Below are 22265 nucleotides of genomic sequence, written 5' to 3'. Positions count from 1 at the left end.
TTGTTCCATAACAATCATCTGCATCATTCACTTGGGTGTTTCCGCTCGCGCCGCTCGCCTGTCAGGAACTGTGTGCGCTTGCTTAGTGTAACTAACAAGTGGGTACCTTTTTCATGACATTAACGTACAGTTCTTGTATTATTGAAAGCAAGCACCCTGAAGAAAGGCAAAGATTACTCTCTTGAGCAGAGTGACACCTTTAAGGGTATGTCACTTTTATGAATTGCATTTTCGGACTTGTATTTTTGCAGCACTAAAAATGACAGCGAGATTTGCACTCGATCGTACCAGGTAAATGCATAACCATGCAGGGTATTTTAATAACATTAGTTCAAATAACATTTTCTTCGGTCCAAAAACTTCCATGGGAATGACGACTTTGGTTTCCACAGTGATGCCACCGAAAAAAAAGTCGTGACGTGGCGCAACGTCATTCGGAGGGCATGAGCCCTCGTGTGAAGGAGGCTAACCTGCATGCATTTCCAGCGAGCTGTGCAACATTTCATAGAGTGTTACACAGACAACATAAAAAGACGGTGTTTTTATGCGAAGACCACTGATAGCATATATTTTTAAATTCAGTACCAGAAGAAGCACACCAAATGCGCAGATTTTAGTCCGAAAGTGTGTATGCAAAATTCTGCTCGGTCACTTCCGCACACATCGTGTTTCACCAATACGTGATACGGACGTCGCCCTTAAAGTGAAAGTAAATCTAGAGCTCAAGTACTGGCGCGCTATCCTACTACATCCTCACTGTTTGCAAGCCTACCCTCGGCTGACATGATAGCCTTACAGATGATTGTCGAGCGCCCCGTGAGCGGGAGGTCGGCCATTAGGTGCAGTGCGACTCAATACTGTACGAAAGCCTACCTCCAGTATTTTGCCATATCCCCTGTCACTACTAACAATCGTTGTGTTTTAGCAGACGTAGTAACTAATGGCTCTGGCATAGCCTGAGACTAAAACCGTCAGTGCCAAACTGAATGTATTCAAAGCCAGAAACAGGCAACTGCCTTACTTACTCGGTTATAGGAACCAGGACATCAAGACTCGATGAAAAAGAGCAAACAGCGATATCGCCCTATCATCAAGACACCCAATGGAAAAAAAAGAAGAGAAAAGAAGTGACTAAGCAAAAACACTTTGGGTACATTTATTAATGTGGGCACGGGGTGTGGTAGCGCGTAGCATCCGTGATGGCTGCAATCATGGCAGAATCTAAGCGAGGAAAACACTGCCCGTTTATATTTGTTTACGGTAGGGACTTTCCTTGATTACGGCGCCTGAGTTTCGAGCCGTTCGGCAGCGCAGAATCCTAGCTCAATTCACCGACAATAACAGAGAAGACTAGACTTGCACGACAACATGCTCCGTACTTGGTCGACCACCTTTCTTGCTGTTTTCTTCATTACATATGGTAAGTGTAGTTCATGCTTCTACGATATTAGTGCTCATGGGCTCTCTTACTTTGCATCGTCGTAAAAAAAAGTTTAACACCTCTGAAGATTTAAAATGATGAAATACATTTATTACATAAGGTTACTCGACTTTGTGACCATCACGGGTGCTCTTCTTCGGGTTCCAAGATATGCTTGCTGAAACAGAAGGGCCTGTTTGTCTCGTTCTTAAAGAGAAGCATTTTTATATTCAGCCGCAAACAGACTCGCGTCGGTCGGCGGATCGCTGGGTGGGTATATCACATGATAGGGCCAAACACGTCGGCTTATATTACGCAAAGTTGACAAACGAAATTGTGCCAGTGAGAGCACTTTTGTTGCGTGTAATAAAAAAATATAATAAATCAGGACATAAAACCTCTTCATATAGTGCTGGCTAATAGATATGTCTAAATCTCAAAGACCTCTTGATATAATACCGAACGCTAATCAGCGACTGCCTTGCTTTTTCCTAAGTTTCTTATATTTGGGCAGCCCCAGTTTCGAGCCATTGAATAAGTGCCCATTCTTGACCAATCCTTCAGAATAGACATGTGCCACTGAGACACAAATCTATAAAATGCATATATGTATTGACATAAGTGTTTTACAAAATTCTGCGGCACGAAGCTCTTATAACACGGTATTACAATTGCTTTGTTGAGGCCGGCTTTTTCTTTCATCTTGATCCCTACCTTTCTTCTTGATCCTTAGCTTCGACTCAAATCATTCTAAGCTGATTAAAAGAGGCATTGCATCTTCATGCGTCAGAAAGGCCGTCAAGAAATTCTGTCACCATCTTGTGGAGCATAGCCTTCGCAATCAGTTAAAAATATTAAAGGACAGTGGTTATACCCTGAAAGCATGCCAGTAGGAATCAGCGAAAAACTACTGAAAGAAACAAATATCCCGCGGACTGCCAAGCAGAAAGAAAAAGTCGACCACAACAAATCAGTAGTAATACCGCACTCGCATAGAATTTCGCACCGATATAATAAGATAGGTTAAAGACATGGTGTCCCTGTTCTGTTTTCCGCGGCACACAAGCTTAAGGAATTATGCAAAAAAGCAAACGATAATCGGGCGGAGAAGGTACAGTGTAACGTAAGGCACAAAGATGCATGGGTGCAATGTGCGGAAAAGGTCGTGTATAGTATCCCCCTATCCTGTGGTAAAGAATACATCGGTCAGACTGGGCACTGCATCAACGAACGTCTCCGCGAACACCGATATGCATGCCAACAGTCGCAGGGAGCAGGCCATCTTGCAGAGCACTGCAAGCGATGCTCATGCGCACCGGTCTCCAGTGAAACCGAGTTGCTTGCACGCGGTGTCAACAAAAATATCAGGGAGATCAAAGAAGCACGTTTAATCATCGCGGAAAACGACGAATGTGTCAGCATGCCCTCATTACAGCTCACGCAAGCAGAAATCGCATTCCTACAGGGTGATCCACACTAGTCTGGATTATGCATAATTGACTCATGGAGGCATCTGGTTCAACTTGTGTTTCTTGGGTGTTTCCTTTCGGTTTTTTTAAAGACGATAGTCTTTCTTGGGCTACCTAAACGCAAAAAAAAACTGTGTGTCTGTCTGTCTGTCACTCGATTCAACCACCCGGCCAAAACCAACCAAGCTACTATCACCGTTCGCCCGGGGTCATACACGTCAACCTTATTCAGCGCAAAGGAAACCCCTATTTCATGCAAAGTCTCTGTACATAACCGTGATTCGCAGCGTTCATTTAATTAAGAAAACACATCGGACAGGTTTTTACGTTAGTAAATAAAAAATCAACGCGTTAGAAGTGGTGTCGAAGAGACGCTACGCGTTAAAAACAAGCCGACTGAAGCCGCGGCTCTGTAGCCGGCTTTAAGCCAACAGCAATAAAAGGTCGCAACAGATGGCGAGACAGCAGGGCGAACGCAGGAAATTTGAGCTGAATTCAGCAAAACCTCCATTGCAACCGTCATGGGAGGAGTGAGAGGGGAGGGGAAGAGCGTGAGGGGTAGGAGGGGCGATAACAGAGGGTGTTACGTATCAGGGGCGGCAGAAGACTATCGTCTTTCGACGTCATTTGCAGCGAAGCATGCAGATATCTGGACAATTTTGTTTCTTGTTCTTTCGGCCCTTCCCCATGCCCTCTGCATGTTTGATTTTCAAAATTTACATGACACATCACAAGATATGAATGAACCAGTTGTGAGTTTGCGCACCCTCGGTTGTCGTCGTCTTTGTTCCCGTCCTTGTCACCAAATACAAAGCGCAACAAGAAACTATGAACATTCACCAAGTATCCCAATGCATCGCTTTACTTTTATAAAACTCACGCACGCGTAAAACAAGCAGTACTGAATATGCCACGCGAAATACCACACTACAATATAAAGTCACAAAGAGACCAGAGTGCAAGGTCGAGCCCTTAATGCGCCGTAAAAGTCGAGTTATTCGCAAGGAGCGTTATAGACGTCTCACATACGGACGTGTGGCCACTTTTCTTAATCTGGTATATGTTTCCGCTAAGTGGCGGGCATTTTTGTTCTTGTTCCTTCACAGCACAAGCATTGCATCCAATACAAGGCTAGAGCCAGAGGATGAGAAATTCAACGACACATGTGCTTGATCTGCGCTTTTAACTCTACAAGAATATTTAGGTTACGTGAGGGCCTGTTAACGCGTTCTCGGAGGTTACCGGCGTTCTACCAGTGTTATTCAAGTGCACTAGGGGGGGGGGGGGGGGGAGGTTCCTGTCAAAATGCAGCGGGTTTGTATGGCAGCATTTATTGCAGTCTCATAGCCAACAAGGCAGCACCGCTCACCATTACTCACTCACCTTTAACGCGTAAGACTGATCAGCTCATAGTTTTCTATTCCTTCATTTCTATCTTTGCTCCGTCAAATCGTACAACGCTGAACAACTCAAACGCGCCATATCACGCAGCCCTGTGCCAAGAGCTTCCTTTCAAGCCTGGCTGCACTAAAAAACAGCTGAATGACTGCGGCTCGGACTTCCTCATCTATAGCAACGTCACACAACTCCCCGAGAGTGGACAAGAATTCCTCAACAATTGCAAGTATGAACTCCAGGCGCATAAATATTGTTTCTTGCTGGTTGCTCCTACTTGTAAATGTTGTTTTAGCGTGGTTCCAGTTTGCACTCTAGAAAAACCGTGTTGCAATACTTAGTGCCAAAATACAGCAAAGGACTTCAGACAAACCTTCGTTAAAACTGACCTGCTATAAACATTCACTTAGTAACTAACGTCATAAATATAGGCATTTATTATGCGTTGGATTCAGAGACACCAATGTATTGTGGAACCAATTTTTGGACCGAGTCCAAAAATTCCACAACAAAAAACTGTCCAAAAAACAGTCTAGATCGTTATTGGTTTATTCGCGAATTTCTGTATGAAGCTGCAGCTTCAATTTTTCTCCCTTCTTTGTAATAGAACATGCAGACCCGCGAATACTATTCATATACCCGAACTATCCGACATAAAGGGAACACAGGGTTGTTCGATTAAACAAACACAAGTTTTTCACTAGAAATTTATAGCAACCGAAAATCTATGGAAGATCGCTGCCAATGAAGTCATCTTTGGAATTTATTTAAACAGCTCACAATCGACAAATATTACATATATTTGTTCTTCTCCTATACGCAGTTATATCTAGATTTTTTTAACAGAATACATTTTCGACATTCAGTGCGAACTCTATATCACTCGAAGGAACCTTTGCGGAATAGTTTTGTTTATTACACATAGGTCCGCACAGGATACCTTCGATCCAAGCTCTAGGTATACTTTATAGTCTAGACGGCTTCATTCGGAATATGCCAGGCCTATACAGCTACTACAAAATGATAGGACGTTCCATACGCGGTGAGCTCACCTATAGGGGCGCCACTGAAGGCCCCCAAGCAGTGTACATTGCAACCGGGGACGTGAGAAACGGCGCAGCACTCCGCCAATTAGAGCAAGGATGGCCAAGGTACGGGGATGCGATTTTCCGTTTATACGCGTAAAATAGAATTAATTCTGTGGTGATAATGTCCGGTAATAAAGTCAAGACACTGTACGATAGGAGACATGTTTCCGATGGCGGTGTGATTTGGAATGATCCAGTCCTCATCTGTGCGAAGCACTTGCCCCAGACATACGTGACAGTGGCTGGCAATGAATGCAATGCGTCCTTTGTCCAGCGCTGATTTTCTCACATCTGGAATATCGACAGCTGCCGTGTATATTGTTTCCAATATTTAGGACACGGAATTGGGAACCCGGCAGAAAAGCGATACTTTTCGGCCATTGGTAACGTAAGCATGCTAGATTTGCGACTGTATATATGTAGTCCAATGGTGCGCATCTTGTGCCACTGCGGGTCACATACGATTCATTTCGACGTTCGTTATAGGCTTCCACGACCAACACCAACTCGGGTAACTATAGGTATGTGCCAATGAGAATGTACCACTCTTGAATGACAAAAAAAGAGCCCTTAAGTTTCTCCGATGCTGAGCGCAATGAAACTAACGTCACAAGGGACCTCAAGGGACCTTTGTGACGACAGAAACCTTGATGGACACCTAGCCGGTGCATTAGCAGGCTGCGTCACAAATGCACCCGGTACGTGCCGCTTCAGTGAACGTCTTTCACACCAACGCTTTAGCAAGCTGCGCCATGAATCCACTGAGTATGTGCCACTCTTGAATGAACCTCTCCATTGAGTATGGGCCACTGAGCGCGCGGCAAGCGACGGAACATTTCTCAGCGTTCGCAGGCATCGGCGCGCCACGCTTCTCGTCTCGGAGGCCACGCTCGAACTTCACGGCAGCACCACTAGATGGTGCAGCCTGTTTAGAAAGAAGCGCGAGAGAGGAGCCCGGCAGCCGCATGGTGCATTTCCTCCTCAAGGCGCTGAGTCGTGCTCCCTAGAGGGCTGCAGAAAAGAGCGCCTCTTCCTCTTCACAGCCGCAATCTCTCTCTCTCTCTCTCTCTCTCTAGTGTTTGCGTACACCGGCGCGCTGTGCATTTCGGAGGCCACGCTCAGGCTTCGCGGTGGCACCGCTAGATGGAGCCGAGTGTTCTTAGGAAGCGCTGAAGAAGAGTCCCGCTGCAGTACACGCCTCCTACATAACTCGCTTCTACGGCTGTAATGCGTTGTGTCGCTGCATTGATTCAATGCTCAACGCAAAACGCCAACAGTCATCGCAAGATGGGTTAATTCTGCCGAATTTCTTTATTTATTTAATAAACCGCATTAAACCGAGGAGGTGAGATTTAATACATCATAAGCACTAAAATAGGAGCGCGTGTTATACCAGGTGCACAATCAAACTCGAAAATGCGCATCATAAGTAACAAATAAATCTGTTGACAACGTGCTGCAGCAAAGCAGCAAGAACACAAGTAGTTCTTAAGAATCATCTCAGTAGAGAGAGGAAGAGAGAGATGCGAGCTTGAATGATGCGCTGGAGATGTTAGCCTGGCTGATCGCCTGTGTGAGGCGCTCGGTTATAATCATGATATACGCAGTGATCGTATAAGCACATTAAGAGCACATACGGTTACACGCACATGCATAGACACCATAGCAATATTTATGAAGTTTCTCTAAAGCTTGTGGGCCGCAAGAACATCAGCAGCACTTTCATGGCACGTGACCGGCAGGTGGCGCTTTGCCACGGGTCGTAATTTTGCCGCAATTCCAAACTCGAGTCCCGCTGCAATTGTAGTGTCGCTTCGAAGACTCTCTGACAAGTAGCGACAGCAGTCAGGCAGAACATGTTGCAGTTCTTCAGGCGCGTTACAGTCAGATAACATTGGAGAGTCCGTCAGTTGAATCTTGCACTTGAAGTAGTTCGTGTACGCCACGTTGAGTCTGATGTGGCGAAGGCGTGTTTGCATTGTCTTGCTGCGAGGCCTCGCGGCATATAAGAAAGCTACAAGATGGATTGATTTTATATACGGGTCCGTACTGATGACTTGCATCTGTCCAGAGGGCCGGATCGCTGTAAACGCCAAGCGCATACAGATACCAGCGTCGCCGCGTACTTTCTGGAGACAGATATCTTGACCATTTCTCTCGAACTGTCACGTGGAGCTTTGGCAGCGGATTCAGCCTGGACTTTGTCTTGTATAGCGCAGTTGGCTAGTTATCGCTGCAAAACAACCTTGTGATGGAGTTCGCAGGCTTTCATGCATGGGCGTCTGATATCCATGACGGGTTGCTCCTGCGTGCGTTGCGACTTCAGGAGCTGCAGGGCCGCTCCTCAGTCGGTCAGGATGACCCAAGACTTGCTGTCTGGCCTATGGTGTAAACAAGAGCTGCCTGAGGTGCGGTTAGCTCAGTGGCTGTAGCTGAAGTCGGCGATTGAGAGTGACAGAGCAAGTAGCACTCGCACATGGAATCCAGACACCAATGACGGATAACGTAGGCTTAACGTAGCCATCAGTGTAAATATGATGGTGAGCCCTGTAGCTGGGGTTAATATGCTCCAAAGCAAGATACGTCAGCGCTTGCATAGGAGTACTTCTCTTGCTGTAGAACACAGGCAATGCCGTGACAATTCACCACGAATAAAAATTATCTTAGGAGGTACGGACTTGTGTTAGCTTAAGAAGCAAGCTGAGGAGCCCCAAATACGATGAGCATGTAACTAATACATATTAAGGTGTGCGCTTGCACAAAATGCCACTACGTACAGTAACAGAAACACTAAAATAAGAAAGCATTTCGCGCGGGAGGGTTCCATAGACAATTCTACTCTCGTTTTGTGCATGTATATCAGAAGGCTTGGTTATCCTATACTTTTAAGTTTATTTTCATAACTTGACAACGCCTGTGCCATTTTGTGGGAAGGGCACCACACATAAATAGACCGCAAGCATTCATTTTCCCGATAGCGCAAAAATAAGGAAAACTTCGTGCGCACATCGCCCAAGCACTCCGGCGAAGTGAAGCATCCTGAACGTTTTTACTTTTTTTTTACGTACAGCTATAATTCTCTGGCGCAGTCTATCCACTACGCATATTCAATGCGTGTTTACAACTTTTAGATGTGTGCAAGAATGGCTCAGTAGGCCTCATTGTCAATCGTTGCAGGTACCTGTCAAATCAGCTGTCATGTGCCCTAGAATTCTCGAAAGACTGCTTGGAGGGTCTTCCAAGAGTCGCTGCCCTCCTAAGCTTGACAGCTATGGAGGAAGAATACGAAGCCGTCTGCACTGAAGGCACCGAGCAGAATGAACGTGAGTGACACTCCATCATTTTGCGGAGCTTAGAGCAAGATTTTTTTTTCATTGTAGATTTTTAAAGCAAACCTTTCCGTAAGAAACAGGTGAGCGCTAATGAATGCGACTTCGAGGACCATCTTCGAGAATTTTCAGCTCGTTTTCCTTTATTGTAGTCGTTAACACGTGGCGGTAAATTATGACTGCATTTTACTGGGCCGGCAACAAGCCACATGTGCGAGCATGGAAACTGCAGTTACCAAGTTTTTTCTACCCAACCAGACGGTTTTAATACTGTCTAGCCTTAAAGTTGACTTTCACTACTGTTTCTTGGCGTTCCGAATATTGTTTGTTTTAGTTCTGGCCCGTCTTGCTTGGACCGCACGGTGTCTGCAGTATCGTATAAATAAATAATGATGAATGAAAACTTCCTAGAAGAAAAAAGCTATGCGGATCCAATGCACTGTGGGAATCGATGTGCGCGAATCTTTCTGTGCTGTTTGCTTCGATTGACGATAATTAGCGGTAACGTTGGCGGCGAATGTATAACTTCTTCTGTGTTTAGTCCAATACGAGAGTAGTAAGTTGGTGTTAAACGTTACCTGGCATGCACCATTGCTGTTTGTGTGAATAGTACACCGAACACGCAAGTAGACGTGTTTGCTTAAGCCAGTTGCCATGTGCCATTGTTCATAATCTCCGAGAGGGTTTAGCATTATCATTGCCTCACATGGCAAATCGCATCGGGGTAGAAGTGTTAAGCTTTAACTGAATTGTGAGCCTGTACGTGCACTAACCACAATCGGATTATGAAGCACGACGTAGTGGCGGACTGCGGATTGATTTGACACCCTCGTGTTCTTTTACGTGCACCTAAATCTAAGTTCAGTAGCGTTCTTGCGTTTTGCTCCCGTCCGGCTGCCGTGGTCGGGATTGAACCCGCGACCTCGATTAATGCCATAGCGGAAAAGCTACCGCGGTGGGCACTGGGGTGTTGATTGACGTGCGACCGCTTCCGTAGTGTCGCCTAGACCCTACGGTGCTTTCTTGCGGCTTCGCGTCTGCACGTCCTGTGTCAGTTTTCCGCTTGAGAAATTTGGAGGATGTTTATTTTTCAAAATAGCAGAAACGTAGTATACCATACCTTCAGCTTGCCCGCAACCGCTGTCGGGTCTATAGTAGTAGCGTTCCCGTGCCTTCTCACGACATCTTTTCCCTCTCCCTCTGTATGGGAACTGCGAGAAAAGAGTGTCAATGCTTTTATTCACTCGTTTCGCGATTGCGCCAGTTCTACCCATTCTCTGCCTCCTCTTCCCCTCCTCTCTCCCAGTCTATCTACCTCCCCTCTGGACTTGCACGCTAGTAGAAAGGTAAATGCTGCAGTTTCTATTGCTTTTGCCGGGGGTCACGGATAATTACAGTGGTGATAACGCTATGTGGCGACGCCCAGGCAGCTCCAGAGGGTATATTCTGCACATGCTACGCGATGTAAAGGTCCAAACGAGTTTCTCACGTTGCCTTTCCTCTCTACCACGCTCCTTCCATGCATATAGGGTGTTTCATTTTAGCTGCAACAATTTTTTTAATTGTCTGTGGGAGATAGCACAATTTTAATCCTTGATCTAAACTACTCGACGAGGCGGCCATTACTTCCACGAGAAATTAAAACGCCTGATTGAAAAATTACCATAATTACATTAAATAACTTTTTAGTTAATTATTTTGCGTCACATCTTTCGATCAACAAATTATAGCCGCTGAGTTCGCGAGGCATATCCACTTGAAACGCATTCTCAGGACTGAACCAGTTTCGAGATATTAATTTTCGAAGTGTCCGACGAAATGCATGGCCATTCCAGTTAACTTTGTGCTTCAGTGCATAAAACTAGATGCAGCGAAAACTAGAGGCATAACTCACCTGCAAGAAGCAGAATAATCAGTAGAGTGCTGGTTGCTTGCGCCCCGCTGCCAAACTGTGTCTAGGCGCTGAGCTGACAGCCTTTTTATAAGCAGTCGAAGCCGGTGACGTCTTGCTAATCGGCCCTTGGGACGAGAGTGCCACGTCACAGAGAAGCAGCGGCAATCAGTCTCCGAACTTGCGTCGCAGCGCGCGCTGAATCCTGTCGATCAGTCCTTAAATAATCGACCACCGCTGCAAGAAGCAGAAGATTGCCTTTACCATTCCGATAATATGCCAGCTGACCCACTTCAGAATGCTTATGTCAGGGGTACGAATTGGAATAGTTTTACATACGAAAATAGAATGAAAGATAACGCACATCCCATGCGTTGCGGGCATCGATGTTACGCGAAGCACTTTGCAGGTAGCTGGCGATACAGCGTCGTTTCGGCTTTTGCAGAACGTTAGCAGATTAACCAACATGTGCGTTTAAGGCGAGCGATTGCGTGTGCGAAGTGATAGTCTATGTGACGACAGCAGAAACGATAGCATGATGGCAACGGAATGCCGGTGTAAAGATGACTGATTTATTCTACTCTGGCGAAGAAACGCCACAACGACTTTCGTTACGATCTTAGCCGATGTTTATGGCGCTACAACATCCATGCCAGCGTCTGTGGCTTAATGGAAGCTGGCGCGCACCCTCAATCTCTGTCTCTTTTCAAAGATATTATTGCTGTGCGACGTGACGCACGCGGGAACCGTTGCAAAGATCTAGTTACCATTGACGCGAAAGAAGTATGCTTTCTTTTTTTTTTTTTGGGGGGGGGGGGGGCATAACTGACAGAGGGTCAGTCTTTTGTGCTGGGGGATCCAGGTTCAGGGCCCAGAGTTAAAGACACGTAGACGAGATGATGCGAAACAGAAAGCTTCCTATACCCATCCCAATGTGCATCATTATCATCATCATCAACAACCCATGTTTATGTCCACTGCCGGACGAAGGCATCTCCCTGCGATCTCCAATTACCCCTATCTTGCGCTAACTGATTTCAACTTGTGCCTGCAAATTTCCTAACTTCCCCATCCCACCTAGTTTTCTACAGTCCTAGAATGCGCTTCCCTTCTCTCATGGTATCCATTCTGTAACTATAATGGTCCACCGGTTATCCACCCTACGCATTACATGGCCTGACGAGCTCCATTTTTTTCTCTTAATGTCAATTAGAAGATCGGCTATCCCTGTTTGCTCTCTGATGCACACCGATATCTTCCTGTCTCTTAACAATGTGCTTATTATTAGGCAAAGAATGCTTCTCATTGAAAATAAGCAGACTTCAGTGATTCCTCTGGAGCTGAACTCGCGATGGAGGCGAAATTCGAAAACAACCGTGTACGGTAAAGAACCCCAGGTGGTCCAATTTTTCCGGAGTCCCCCACTACGGCGTGCCTCATAATCAGATCGTGGTTTTAGCACGTGAAACGCCACAACGTAATTAACTGAACTCATTTCCGGCAGTAGCAGCCACGCTCGCATAGCTTACACTGTGATTTTGTAAAAAACAGGTTGTTTGCTAACAAGTTGATAGCAGTCTAGTTGCAATGCTGACGCGTAAGCTCCACCTCGTCACAATTTGGTATACCTCTCTATTGTAAAGAAGTCGCAAGAAACTGCATTGAATTTGTGCTTAAGCATCTTTTCCAGCCTCTCTATGTACACATTCGAGAGACAGGTACAGATACTGGCTTCTATCGTGCAAATGAATGCTGTCGTTGCCAATTCACGAGGCAATTTCTGTCAGTATACAGCCATCCAGGAGCATGGTCATATGTGTATTTCTTGTAGCGCCATCTGCTTCCATAGCGCCGGAGACGTTTTCTGCAGCTCCGTTGCAGTATGGCACCGGCACTGACAATTCCTGCAGTACTGAAAGTTCAAGAATTGGGCCTGAACTTTACCTGCACTTTCAAAGCGAACGCCACCGTGCAGAGGGTACCACACTTGCACCGCTTAAACAAGCGGCGAAGTGCAGCACTGCTTGAAATAGTTCACGAAGTGCAGGCAAATCGAACAGACCGGGTGAACAGACTGGACGTTGCCGCGAACTCAAATGACACAAAACTTCCGTGATGGGATCAGAATGTGAAACGTTTTTAAACGTTCTTGGAAAGAACATAAAGTTACACACATGATGTGTGATTTTGCATAGCATTTAAACGAAGCGTTTCAATCAACGTTTTGTGCTTCGCTTAGCGTTGATTCCAAAAAGTGCGTTGCATCTGCTGTAATGTTCTTTCTTCGCCCTATTGCAAGAGCGAAGCTGAGGGTGAGAATTCCAGACGATGGCCGTTCTCGTTGCCGTAACAAAAGGAACTGTCAGAAAGACTAACATAGAAAACTAGCACTTTGGATGTTGGAATTGCTGTCGCTGTAAGGTAATATATTTGTATTTGTAACAACTCTGTCTTCATGCGCAGCTATATTATCAATTCATGTTATAGCTGCACAGCGCGAAAGAACATGGACGCCAGGTGAAGCAAGGACCGCACGAGCTGCTGTCTTCAAATTGAAATTTGTTACACAAAAGAGTGAAACAGGAAAACAAGAATATCAAACGTATGCGCTCGCATAGTTAGCGTCGGCAGTGTTTTTCTCTTTTTTTTTCACTCGCCATTTTTAACTATGCCTCTCTGCTTCTGCACCCTGTGGGACTTGGTCTCTCGCAGTGTACCGCAAGGGCATCGGGTGCATGAATAAAGCTGGGGACCAGCTGCACACCTGCATGGCCACGATGCGCGACGACATGGAAACCGGTCTGGTGGCTGCGCCGCAAAAGGAGGTCATTCATTACTCCTGTTGGTAAGTGCAGTATTCCCACTGGTGCAACTGTGGTTGACTCGGCCACAAACGATGGGGCGTCATGATATTTCAAGCGAGCAGTGTCCTCAACAAAATGTTCAATTTAGTACACACAGTGTCTAGACCCAAGCTCTGATATTCATACTGACATATTAGCGACGTATTGCAAGCTTGAATAAATCCGGATTGTTACAGCGCAATTCTGAAGACTCGGGAACGTTTCTTGTGCCAGCAGATTAGTTGGGCGCAAAAAAGTTACAGTGACGTTTCACTTCGAGAACGCGGGTTGCGCGCGAGTGCATGGATGCCGCGAACGTGCACAGCGAGCACTGTGGCGTCGAAGCACAAACGAAAAGGCGCGAACGCGGTCGCGGACGCTACATTGACCTCGAGGGTGCGACACCTTGTGTGCCACAGGGAAAGCGCATATTGCTACATATGCAAAGAGACGCCGCCAACATGCACTGTAAGTACCACGGCGTCGAAGCAAAATCGGAAAGGGTGCGAACGCGGCGATTCTCTTCTTCGCCTCCAGGCGCCTTCCCCCTCCGGCACTCGCTTCCCTCGCGACGACAAAAAAAAAACACCGCATATCCCCGAAGTGAATCATGATCAGTGGGCGAAGCACCGGGGGATCTGTCGGGTAACCGTGAATCCCCCGACACCGGCAAGCTGACCCAGAGGCGGTGAGAGCGCGGGAAGCGGCGGCAAAACGCCGGAAGCGTTCTCTACCTGAGGTTGGTGGCGCCGATGCTCGGTTCAATCTAGGGAGCCTACATGCAACGCCGTTTTACGGCATTGCATGTAGGCTCCCTAGTTCAATCGCGAGCTTCGCGAGCCCTCAGCTCCGGGTCCACATGCCGGCGTAGCCGTGCTGCAGCAGTTCTGCGAGCCCTCCACTCCGCTTGCAGTTGAGCCGCCACTCTCGCCTTTTCGTTCATAGCGGGCGCGCCGTTATCAGAAGCGACCGTTATCATCCATGGCTGAAGAGAGAAAGAGAGCGCGCGTCGGGAACGAATTCTCTTGTGCACCGACCGTTATCATCCATGGCTGAAGTGAGAAAGAGAGCGCGCGTCGGGAACGAACGCCCTCGTACACCGCAGCGCCCCTAGCGGACTCCATGCAAACCAGAGCTATGGACGACTACGACTACGAGGGGGGACAAGGCTCGGCCCTAAGGTGCTTCGCCCCTAACACAATATCGCTGATTTGACAGACGGGATATATCCGCTGGCGTGTAAAATATCACTGAAAAGGCAGTTCCTTGCTTAGGTGTCTTACGCTGCGCAACCGATCTAGGAGGTCCTTCGGTATCCGCACAAACACGGCTCTATGCACATGGCGCGGCAGATAGATAGCACCGACGGAGCCTATTCGCTGGAGTTTGTCAGTTCTCCCATAATAAAATACGAAAGCAAAATCAAGCACGCCAAACTACATTCCTGTTTTCATGTTCAAGTCTAGAGTATAAATAGGTAAGTCATTATCATCAGCTGACTCTAATTTTACTATTATAAACGCAATAGTGCAAATGATTGGGGAAAGCGCCTAATTCCCCAGAGTAGCATCGCCAATCATGTTCTACATTCATGTCATTGTCTCACTTGCGAAAGCGCTGCACGTCGTAAAAGCCGCGATTTGGAGAAGCTGGAGTATTATTCTATCACTTCCGCTAGACTCCATGTACCACTTTCGACAATAATCAAGCACTTTTTCTTGTCATCCGCGCCTTGGAATAAAATTAGGTATCTTTGAAGTATTTAACCACGGACCTTCACAAGTTCTGACCTGAGGATTTATAGAACCGAAGCCGGAGGTTTCGCAGCCGCAAGTTCTCTGGGGCACTATATTTGACATTGTGGTGGTTTTATAGGCACCGAATGAACATCTTTGCCACCCTCCTAACATGCTGACTCCGCCTCCTGGCTTTACGGCATGGAAAGCCGAAGGAATTAGGTTACAGAAAATTGTGCAAGTAAAACATTCGGACCCAAAACAAACCATTCTGGGCTTCTACATGCCAAGAGAGCCTGAAAAAAAAGGGCGGGAAATACAAGGAGGTTAGCCAGTGTAAATACCTGCTGGCTACCTTATAAAACGGTAATCTGATTCTAAGCCCCGCTGTAGTGGGGAACTATGGGTTACTTTTTTACCACCTGGGGTTCTATGAAGTGCGCCCTATGCACGGAGTGGTGTTGTATGTCGCCGCTGCGTTTACCCGCCGGGGTGGCTCAGTCAGCTAAGGCGTTGCGCTGCTAAACACGAGGTCGCGGGATCGAATCCGGGCCCCGGCGGCCGCATTTCGATGGAGGCGAAATGCAAAAACGCCCGTGTGCTTGCGTTGTAGTGGACGTTAAAGAACCCAAGGTGGTCAACATTAATCCGGAGCCCTCCACTACGGCGTGCCCCCTAATCATAATTGGTTTTGGCACGTAAAACCACAAAAAGAAGAAGAAAATGTCGCCCGTGTAAAAATGCGGCTTCTGCGGCTAAGATCCCGTGACCGCGTGCTTAGCCGCGCAACAACATAACTGCTAAACCACCCCAGTCGGTACACCGAAAACAAATGTCGTGTCTAGGTTGTTTTACTGCGCTATTAAAAAATGTGATCACCACTTACACTACATGAGCGTTGAAGATCCGCGAAGCATTCTTTTCTGGCACCTTAGACTGTCCTAACTACGTCACAAGAAATCACGTCTCTACAGCTATGCCCATTACCTCGAATTCAGCACCCTTCTGAAAAATAACCCTGAGCAGCCTCTGACAGCCCGTCACCGCTGCAAGATCATTTACAAAGCGAAAGCTAACTCCAAAGTAAGTTTCCAGTAAACAACCCCTAACACAATAGGAACGATGGATGACCCTCCTTCTGATGACTAGCAGCTTTCTTTATGGGCCGTCTCCAACTACGTCACGCCAAGTTTCGTCCACGCCGCGCGAATGATTCCCGAAACTGCGTGTCTGGGCCTGGAGACTTGGACCTCTTTCGACGTGCGCATGCGCAGTACGGGTGGCCAATGTTCTCGCACTGCAAGGCTGTTTGTTCACGCTGTACTAATGTTTCACGCTGGTTTCTTTGGTGGTGGTAGTGGTGGCGGTGGTAATGATGTTGAAGCAGGTGAGGTTAGCCTGGCATACATAGATGGCAGTTGTTCCGCCTGATCCTCCTGTGAGTTCTTTGTTCGCCCCTCGGTGTATCTCCTGGGTGCATTCTTTGATGTACCGCACGTCGGCATGCGTGACGGAAGTCCGCTAAAGATCCATGCTTCAGTTGCGTCCACAAGACAGGACTAAGCTCTGCTACCATCTAGAGCCCCATTTTGACGGTGTGTTGTGGTGGAGGCTTGGGCCAGGTGAGCATAAACCTCGGTATCACAGCAGAAGAGTTCCACGGTGGCTCGAGCCCAATAACTTAATCAGGACATAGGAGGACTACAGTTGGAAAAAGTTGTACTGTGCGCATCTCATGACATCAAATGAGTGTTCGAATAATATTGTCACACCTGCGCACATTGTTTATATTTTTTGCCCTACAACCACCACCACGCTGCTCTACCACGTTGCATTTTTTTCTCACTGCGCTCAATTTTGTTGAATTCACAATTAACAGATTGATTGATTATTTGATTGATTGATTGATTGATTGATTGATTGATTGATCTTATTACAGTGTCTATAAACGCTGTAATGTATATTTGAAACATAGGGCCTCTCATAACTTTTCGCGCTTGCAGTGCGTTCCACAAGAGCCAGGACTGCTTCGACGATGCACTGGCGCAGTGTCCCAACACCGCAGCAAAGGAATTTATGAACAACGTCATGGAAGAGGTCTTCGGGGAAGTGCTGGGACTAGTGTGTGGCCAATACTCGAGGGGCTCGACGGCCTGCAAGGAGCTGCCGGTACTGGCGCCACCGGATTCCGAAAACTTTGGCAACAAGGACCTCTTCGAGCTAGCCATACAAAACGCGGCCATCCTAGCCACAGGGGGCAGTTCGTAGTCGTGGCTGGAAATAAATCTGTCCGAGAAACAGCACGTTTCTTCGTTTTTCCGCGTCCCGTAGCCCGTGTCATCATCAGCCTATTTTCATGTCCACTGCAGGACGAAGGCCTCTCCCTGCGTTCTCCAATTACCCCTGTCTTGCGCTAGCTTATTCCAACTTGCGCCTACAAATTTCCTAACTTCACCACCACACCTAGTTTTCTACCATCCTCGACTGCACTTTCCTTCTCTTGGTATCCATTCTGTGACTCTAATGGTCCACCGGTTATCCATCCTACGCATTACATCGCCTGCCCTTATAGGATGTACTAATTGTAACGAATACCACTTGGCCAAGAAACATAATTTCAACCGGCAGCGTCTAGCTACGGGTCCGAACAATGCCTCTTTAGGAAGACAGAGCCGTGAGTGTATCCACTCACAACATAACATCCAGATAAACTGCGAGATAAGGGGAAGGGGTGGGTGGGGCGCAATTGAACAGACTGAGGCGCAGACTGCTTCTGATTTCAGCCTGGTAGATTATATATGAAGGTTCCGTTAGAAGCAGTAATGTTATGTGTCAGGGGGTCTGTCCACGCGCCCTTGCGCAACGGGCATTACACATGCCGCAATCTAACCGGCACCTCAACAGCCACCCATCTGTCAGTATTTCGAGAAATTCGGCAACATCCTAGCCGGGAAAACGCAGCAAATGCAGCTGCAAGAAGCAACTGCACCACCGAGTTGAGGTGTTTGTGTATTTTCATATTTTACAATAAAACAGGAGTAGGTGACAACACCAGCATTCAAAAATTGTCAGCTGCGATCGCAACAGATGCCCTTTTGTTGTTGCACCAAAATGTAAAGAACAGACGTCGACAACAAAATCATTACAAATGTAATCCAACTTACCCTTCAAGGCCCAAAAACATTTACTCACCAAACAAAATTAAAACTTGTTCATTTTTAGTTCTGAATATGCAGAGCACATATCCGTACTAAAAAACTATGAAATGTTAGTAAATTAGAATGTATTTAGTATAGTAATTATGTAATTACTAATTCAATGGTTCAGCTATCTCGAACTAAAGCTTCGCCACATCTTATGCGAACCGCTATTATAGGCTTTATATTAAGTTTCGCACACTAAAGTCTGCCCCCTTTTGAGGTACCAAACTCAGCACATAAAAATGAAACGTGTGGGCTTTGTGGGGCTAAAGAAAGCGATGCTGTTTCTTCGACTTTTCACCCATACTATTTGAACGTAAGCTTTCGATGTTATACGGGGAGGTATGTTGACAATAAGTTGGGCAAACGTTTCAGTACGATAATAGCGACACGGCGAAGGAATGCACCACCGCACACATCTTGCCAGCTGGCGTCCAGTAAAACTCTCCAGACTGGCGGCAGCACAGCCTCGTGACAAGCGTTTCGCACGGCCGTAATGGAAGGAAGAGGAATGCGAATGTTTTGGTGTTTGACCAATCTAAATAAAGTGATGACCGTAGACGATAAGTATAGGTGAGAGAGGAACTGGCGACCGTAGCTGTAGGGACTGCTGGCGACGCCTGCGTAATCAGCACGCACGTGGCCCTGAGAATCGAATCGGCAGTAAATGAGGTTCTAACCCTCTCATTTATATGGCGTCCACGTTGGTCCGCGCGCGCGTGATCGCTACCACATATATAGCTACACGGATCGCAGGGTTGTGCGTTCCTGCCCGGCGGCTATCACTTTTGCTCCTCGACTTTGTAGCTAATGCGGACAGGCATTTGAGGTTTCACTTTTAGGCACGTTTTCCCGTGCGTTCCTCGCTTATTTTGCTCTTACTTACGGTCTTCAAGTTTTCGCTCAAGTGTGAGGCTGATCGCTTCGCGCGTGTATTACGTTCCTGTGTGGCCAGAATTTTACGACGCCGAAAACTGGTCGGCTCGGAAAACCGACCCTTTTCAACACCGTAAAAAAAAGTACTAAGCATACACTAGATGAAGTATAGGTGAGTTTGCTAAGGAATTCTTGATTTACAATGTCATCGCAATAGAAACGGGGCACAAAGAGAAGATGCACAAATCGCCACCGATGGACAACAACAACTATCCAGCATTTAGGGTGTTTGCACGTTCTCTTTGTGTACAGATTATATTGTGCTGGTAACATGACTCAATAATCTGGCAGCCAAACAGCCCGCTGTCTAACAGCTTTTCTTACAGTTCTGTTAGACGCGTCTGTTAATTGCTCTGACATATGACTTGAAGTTCCTAGTCGTCGCCATGTGCAGATAACTGCAGCTTCATTGCCACTGTTTTGTCTAGACGGAATAACCCCCGTCATGCGAGGCATGGTAACTGGACTAGCACCATTTCTCGCTACAATAAACACGTGGTACGGGCATAATTCCTGGAATTTTCCTTCACAAGCAAAAATACATTTACTGGTTTTTCCCTGCCAGACAATGAGGCTGTGTTTTTCCCAAGTACCATATATAGCATTGTGAACTCATGTTCACGTTGATGGTGAGAAACTGTGTCTGTGATGCGAGAAAATGTGCGACAACGCCACAACAGCGACGACATTAGTATGTCGGCGACGACATTACAATTGAGTTACTGTACTCAGCGTTCTGTTACGACTTGGGCTCATACAGAAGGTTGTACAATATAAGGGAAACTGGCGTGCTGGCGCATTTATAGGTAACCCGTTTCTATGCGACGTGACACACGTGCGAAAAGTCTCAAAGCGCTGTTGCCAAGTGCCAAGTAGGATGACCACCTGCACCCACAGCGAACATGGAGAATGATGCTTGCCGCCTCGACAGAAAAATCCTGGCGCTGGCTCTGTTCCTGGACGGTCACTTTACCATCTGAGCTGAGCCGGAGGCTGGCAGATTGCGTGGTGAGGATGACTTAAACGACAAACTGGAAGCGCAGGGACAGTGAATATAAAAAATTGTTCTACAGAAACCGATATTGAGAATCCCTTATATAGGTTTTCTTGCTAGCTTCTTGCAACGGGTTTGCTAGGTAGCTTTGAGCTGTTGTCCCGGTTTTTTTTTTTTCAAAAACGGCAATTTGCTGTTTCCTCAATATACTGATTTGTTCCCATGAAAGCTTTCGACATTTTGCTTACAGTTCGAAAGAACGTTTACCTGTGGTTCTCTGCGATGTTCTCATCATTTCCAAGCAGAATTGCATGTGTTGCTCTATGTCTGCTTTTTTAATGGTGCGAACTTTCTTCATTTAGAAAGGCGCAAAAAAACGAATGCTCTAGGTACGGTTTTGTCATAAAACTTGCTAAGGGTACACTACCGTCACATTTATAAACTAATCCGCACATCGAATACGCACACATATGGCTCCATCAACTGCAACGAGAAAGGAGCATCTGCCTAGCCGAAGTGCTCGATTTTCGCAACTACCGTGCGATAGCAATAGATAATTAAGGCTAGGAAAGTACAGGGTAAATGAATGGTCTCTTGTTGAACTTACTATTATAGATGACGAATAATTGTTCAATAAACAGGGCATTTCTAATAAAGAAAAAGGCAAATGTAAGTAAAATAAAAGACAGTTTTCCGCCAGTGAGAGTCTAACCTGTGACATCGCCACAACGCGCGCGGCATTCTACCAGTTGAACTATGGCGACGGCAGGTGAAGCAATCTAATTATTCAGCTCTCACAAGCGCCACAGTTGCTTGCACTTTTGTTTCATTTTTCATTCACTAACAACATCAAACTTGTCGCAAACTTGACCTTCAGCCTAATTATTTCAAACAGGTGCATTGAAAAACGGGTAATTTATTCTTTGTTTTCCTTACTTCATTGCCTGTTGGCTTCATATAAAGATAATTGCATTCATAAGCAAATTAACGCCGGTATGGTGCAGTTTAGATGATGCAATAGGAGTTCGAGTCCATGTCGGTAAAGCCTACGGGGTCCTAGGGGGTCATACCATTGCGCAAGCTTCATGTGTTACCCAACAAAATGTGATAGGTATTGTTAGATTGGCATGCAGTATTGTATACTAATACTACACTCAACTACAGAACCGCTGTTGTTGTTCAGAAAAGTAATACATTCAGGCACACCGAATTTGTTGTTAGCTTTTAATCATCCAAGAGTCATTGGTTTCTCTGCTGAAGGATTGCGTGCAACATGCGTTCTTTAGTAAATGCACGTTCTTTAGGGCGCACTTGCTTAGTAATCCGTAAGTTTCGGTAAATGAAGGGACTACTTACCGAAAACATCAATTTGCGTCAAACGAGCTGCTCAATTATAGACACCCACTTCTACATCCCAGAGTCATTCAAACGAGCTGCTCAATTATAGACACCCACTTCTACATCCCAGAGTCATTAGAATGTTACTTTTTAAATTCTTTTCGGCTGCATAATGTTACTGTTTTAGTAAACCTTATTTGGCAGGGCTCTCAGCTTGCTGATCACTGTGCACTCTTAATGCATTAGCAAGCGCGCTTGTAGGAATAATTTTTCTTTTTACATTAACAAATTCTTGCATGCTCATTACGGTTAACACAGCAAAATGCAGAAAATTCACAACTTCAGTTTGCCCGCGCAGGGATAGGTTATATCCAAATCCACGCCGCATAGGGTGGCGCCCCCTGGATTTAAAATGCGGATCTTAAAGGCTATGTTTTTGCTGGTTGAATGTGGCGAAAACGACTTTTGAAGCCGGAAACTCGTCATAGGCGTCGGGTTTTGGGCACTGCCTATTTAAGAAAGGTCCTGAGCTGAGCCATCGGTCTCGAAGACCCTGCTCTACCGAGTTCTAGAGTGAGCTTCGAGTCCAAGGATGATGGTGATCACGTGAGCATTCCCTTTGAAAC

General features: G+C 46.4%; 1 protein-coding gene across 1 annotated transcript; it reads left to right on the top strand.

Moving 5' to 3' along the window:
* The first annotated feature begins 1270 nt into the window (after positions 1–1270).
* On the top strand, positions 1271–17485 carry LOC119458196 (uncharacterized). Its single transcript, XM_037720020.2, has 5 exons — positions 1271–1420; positions 4381–4513; positions 8550–8695; positions 13305–13437; positions 17175–17485. The coding sequence occupies exons 1-5, from the start codon at positions 1369–1371 to the stop codon at positions 17437–17439; spliced, it is 729 nt and encodes a 242-aa protein (XP_037575948.1). The 5' UTR covers positions 1271–1368; the 3' UTR covers positions 17440–17485.
* The last annotated feature ends 4780 nt before the right edge of the window (positions 17486–22265 follow it).

Source organism: Dermacentor silvarum, chromosome 7, assembly GCF_013339745.2.
Source record: "Dermacentor silvarum isolate Dsil-2018 chromosome 7, BIME_Dsil_1.4, whole genome shotgun sequence".
Lineage (NCBI taxonomy): Eukaryota > Metazoa > Arthropoda > Arachnida > Ixodida > Ixodidae > Dermacentor > Dermacentor silvarum.
Note: the sequence above shows the minus strand (reverse complement) of the source record. Positions and strands in the feature narration are given on the sequence as shown.

What these genes read in the sequence shown, in the direction of transcription:
- LOC119458196 (XM_037720020.2), top strand. Translation starts at nt 1,369, where the DNA reads ATGCTCCGTACTTGGTCGACCACCTTTCTTGCTGTTTTCTTCATTACA. An exon ending in GAATTCCTCAACAATTGCAA is followed by an intron (nt 4,514 to 8,549) that starts GTATGAACTCCA and finishes CAATCGTTGCAG; the next exon opens with GTACCTGTCAAATCAGCTGT. An exon ending in GTCATTCATTACTCCTGTTG is followed by an intron (nt 13,438 to 17,174) that starts GTAAGTGCAGTA and finishes TCGCGCTTGCAG; the next exon opens with TGCGTTCCACAAGAGCCAGG.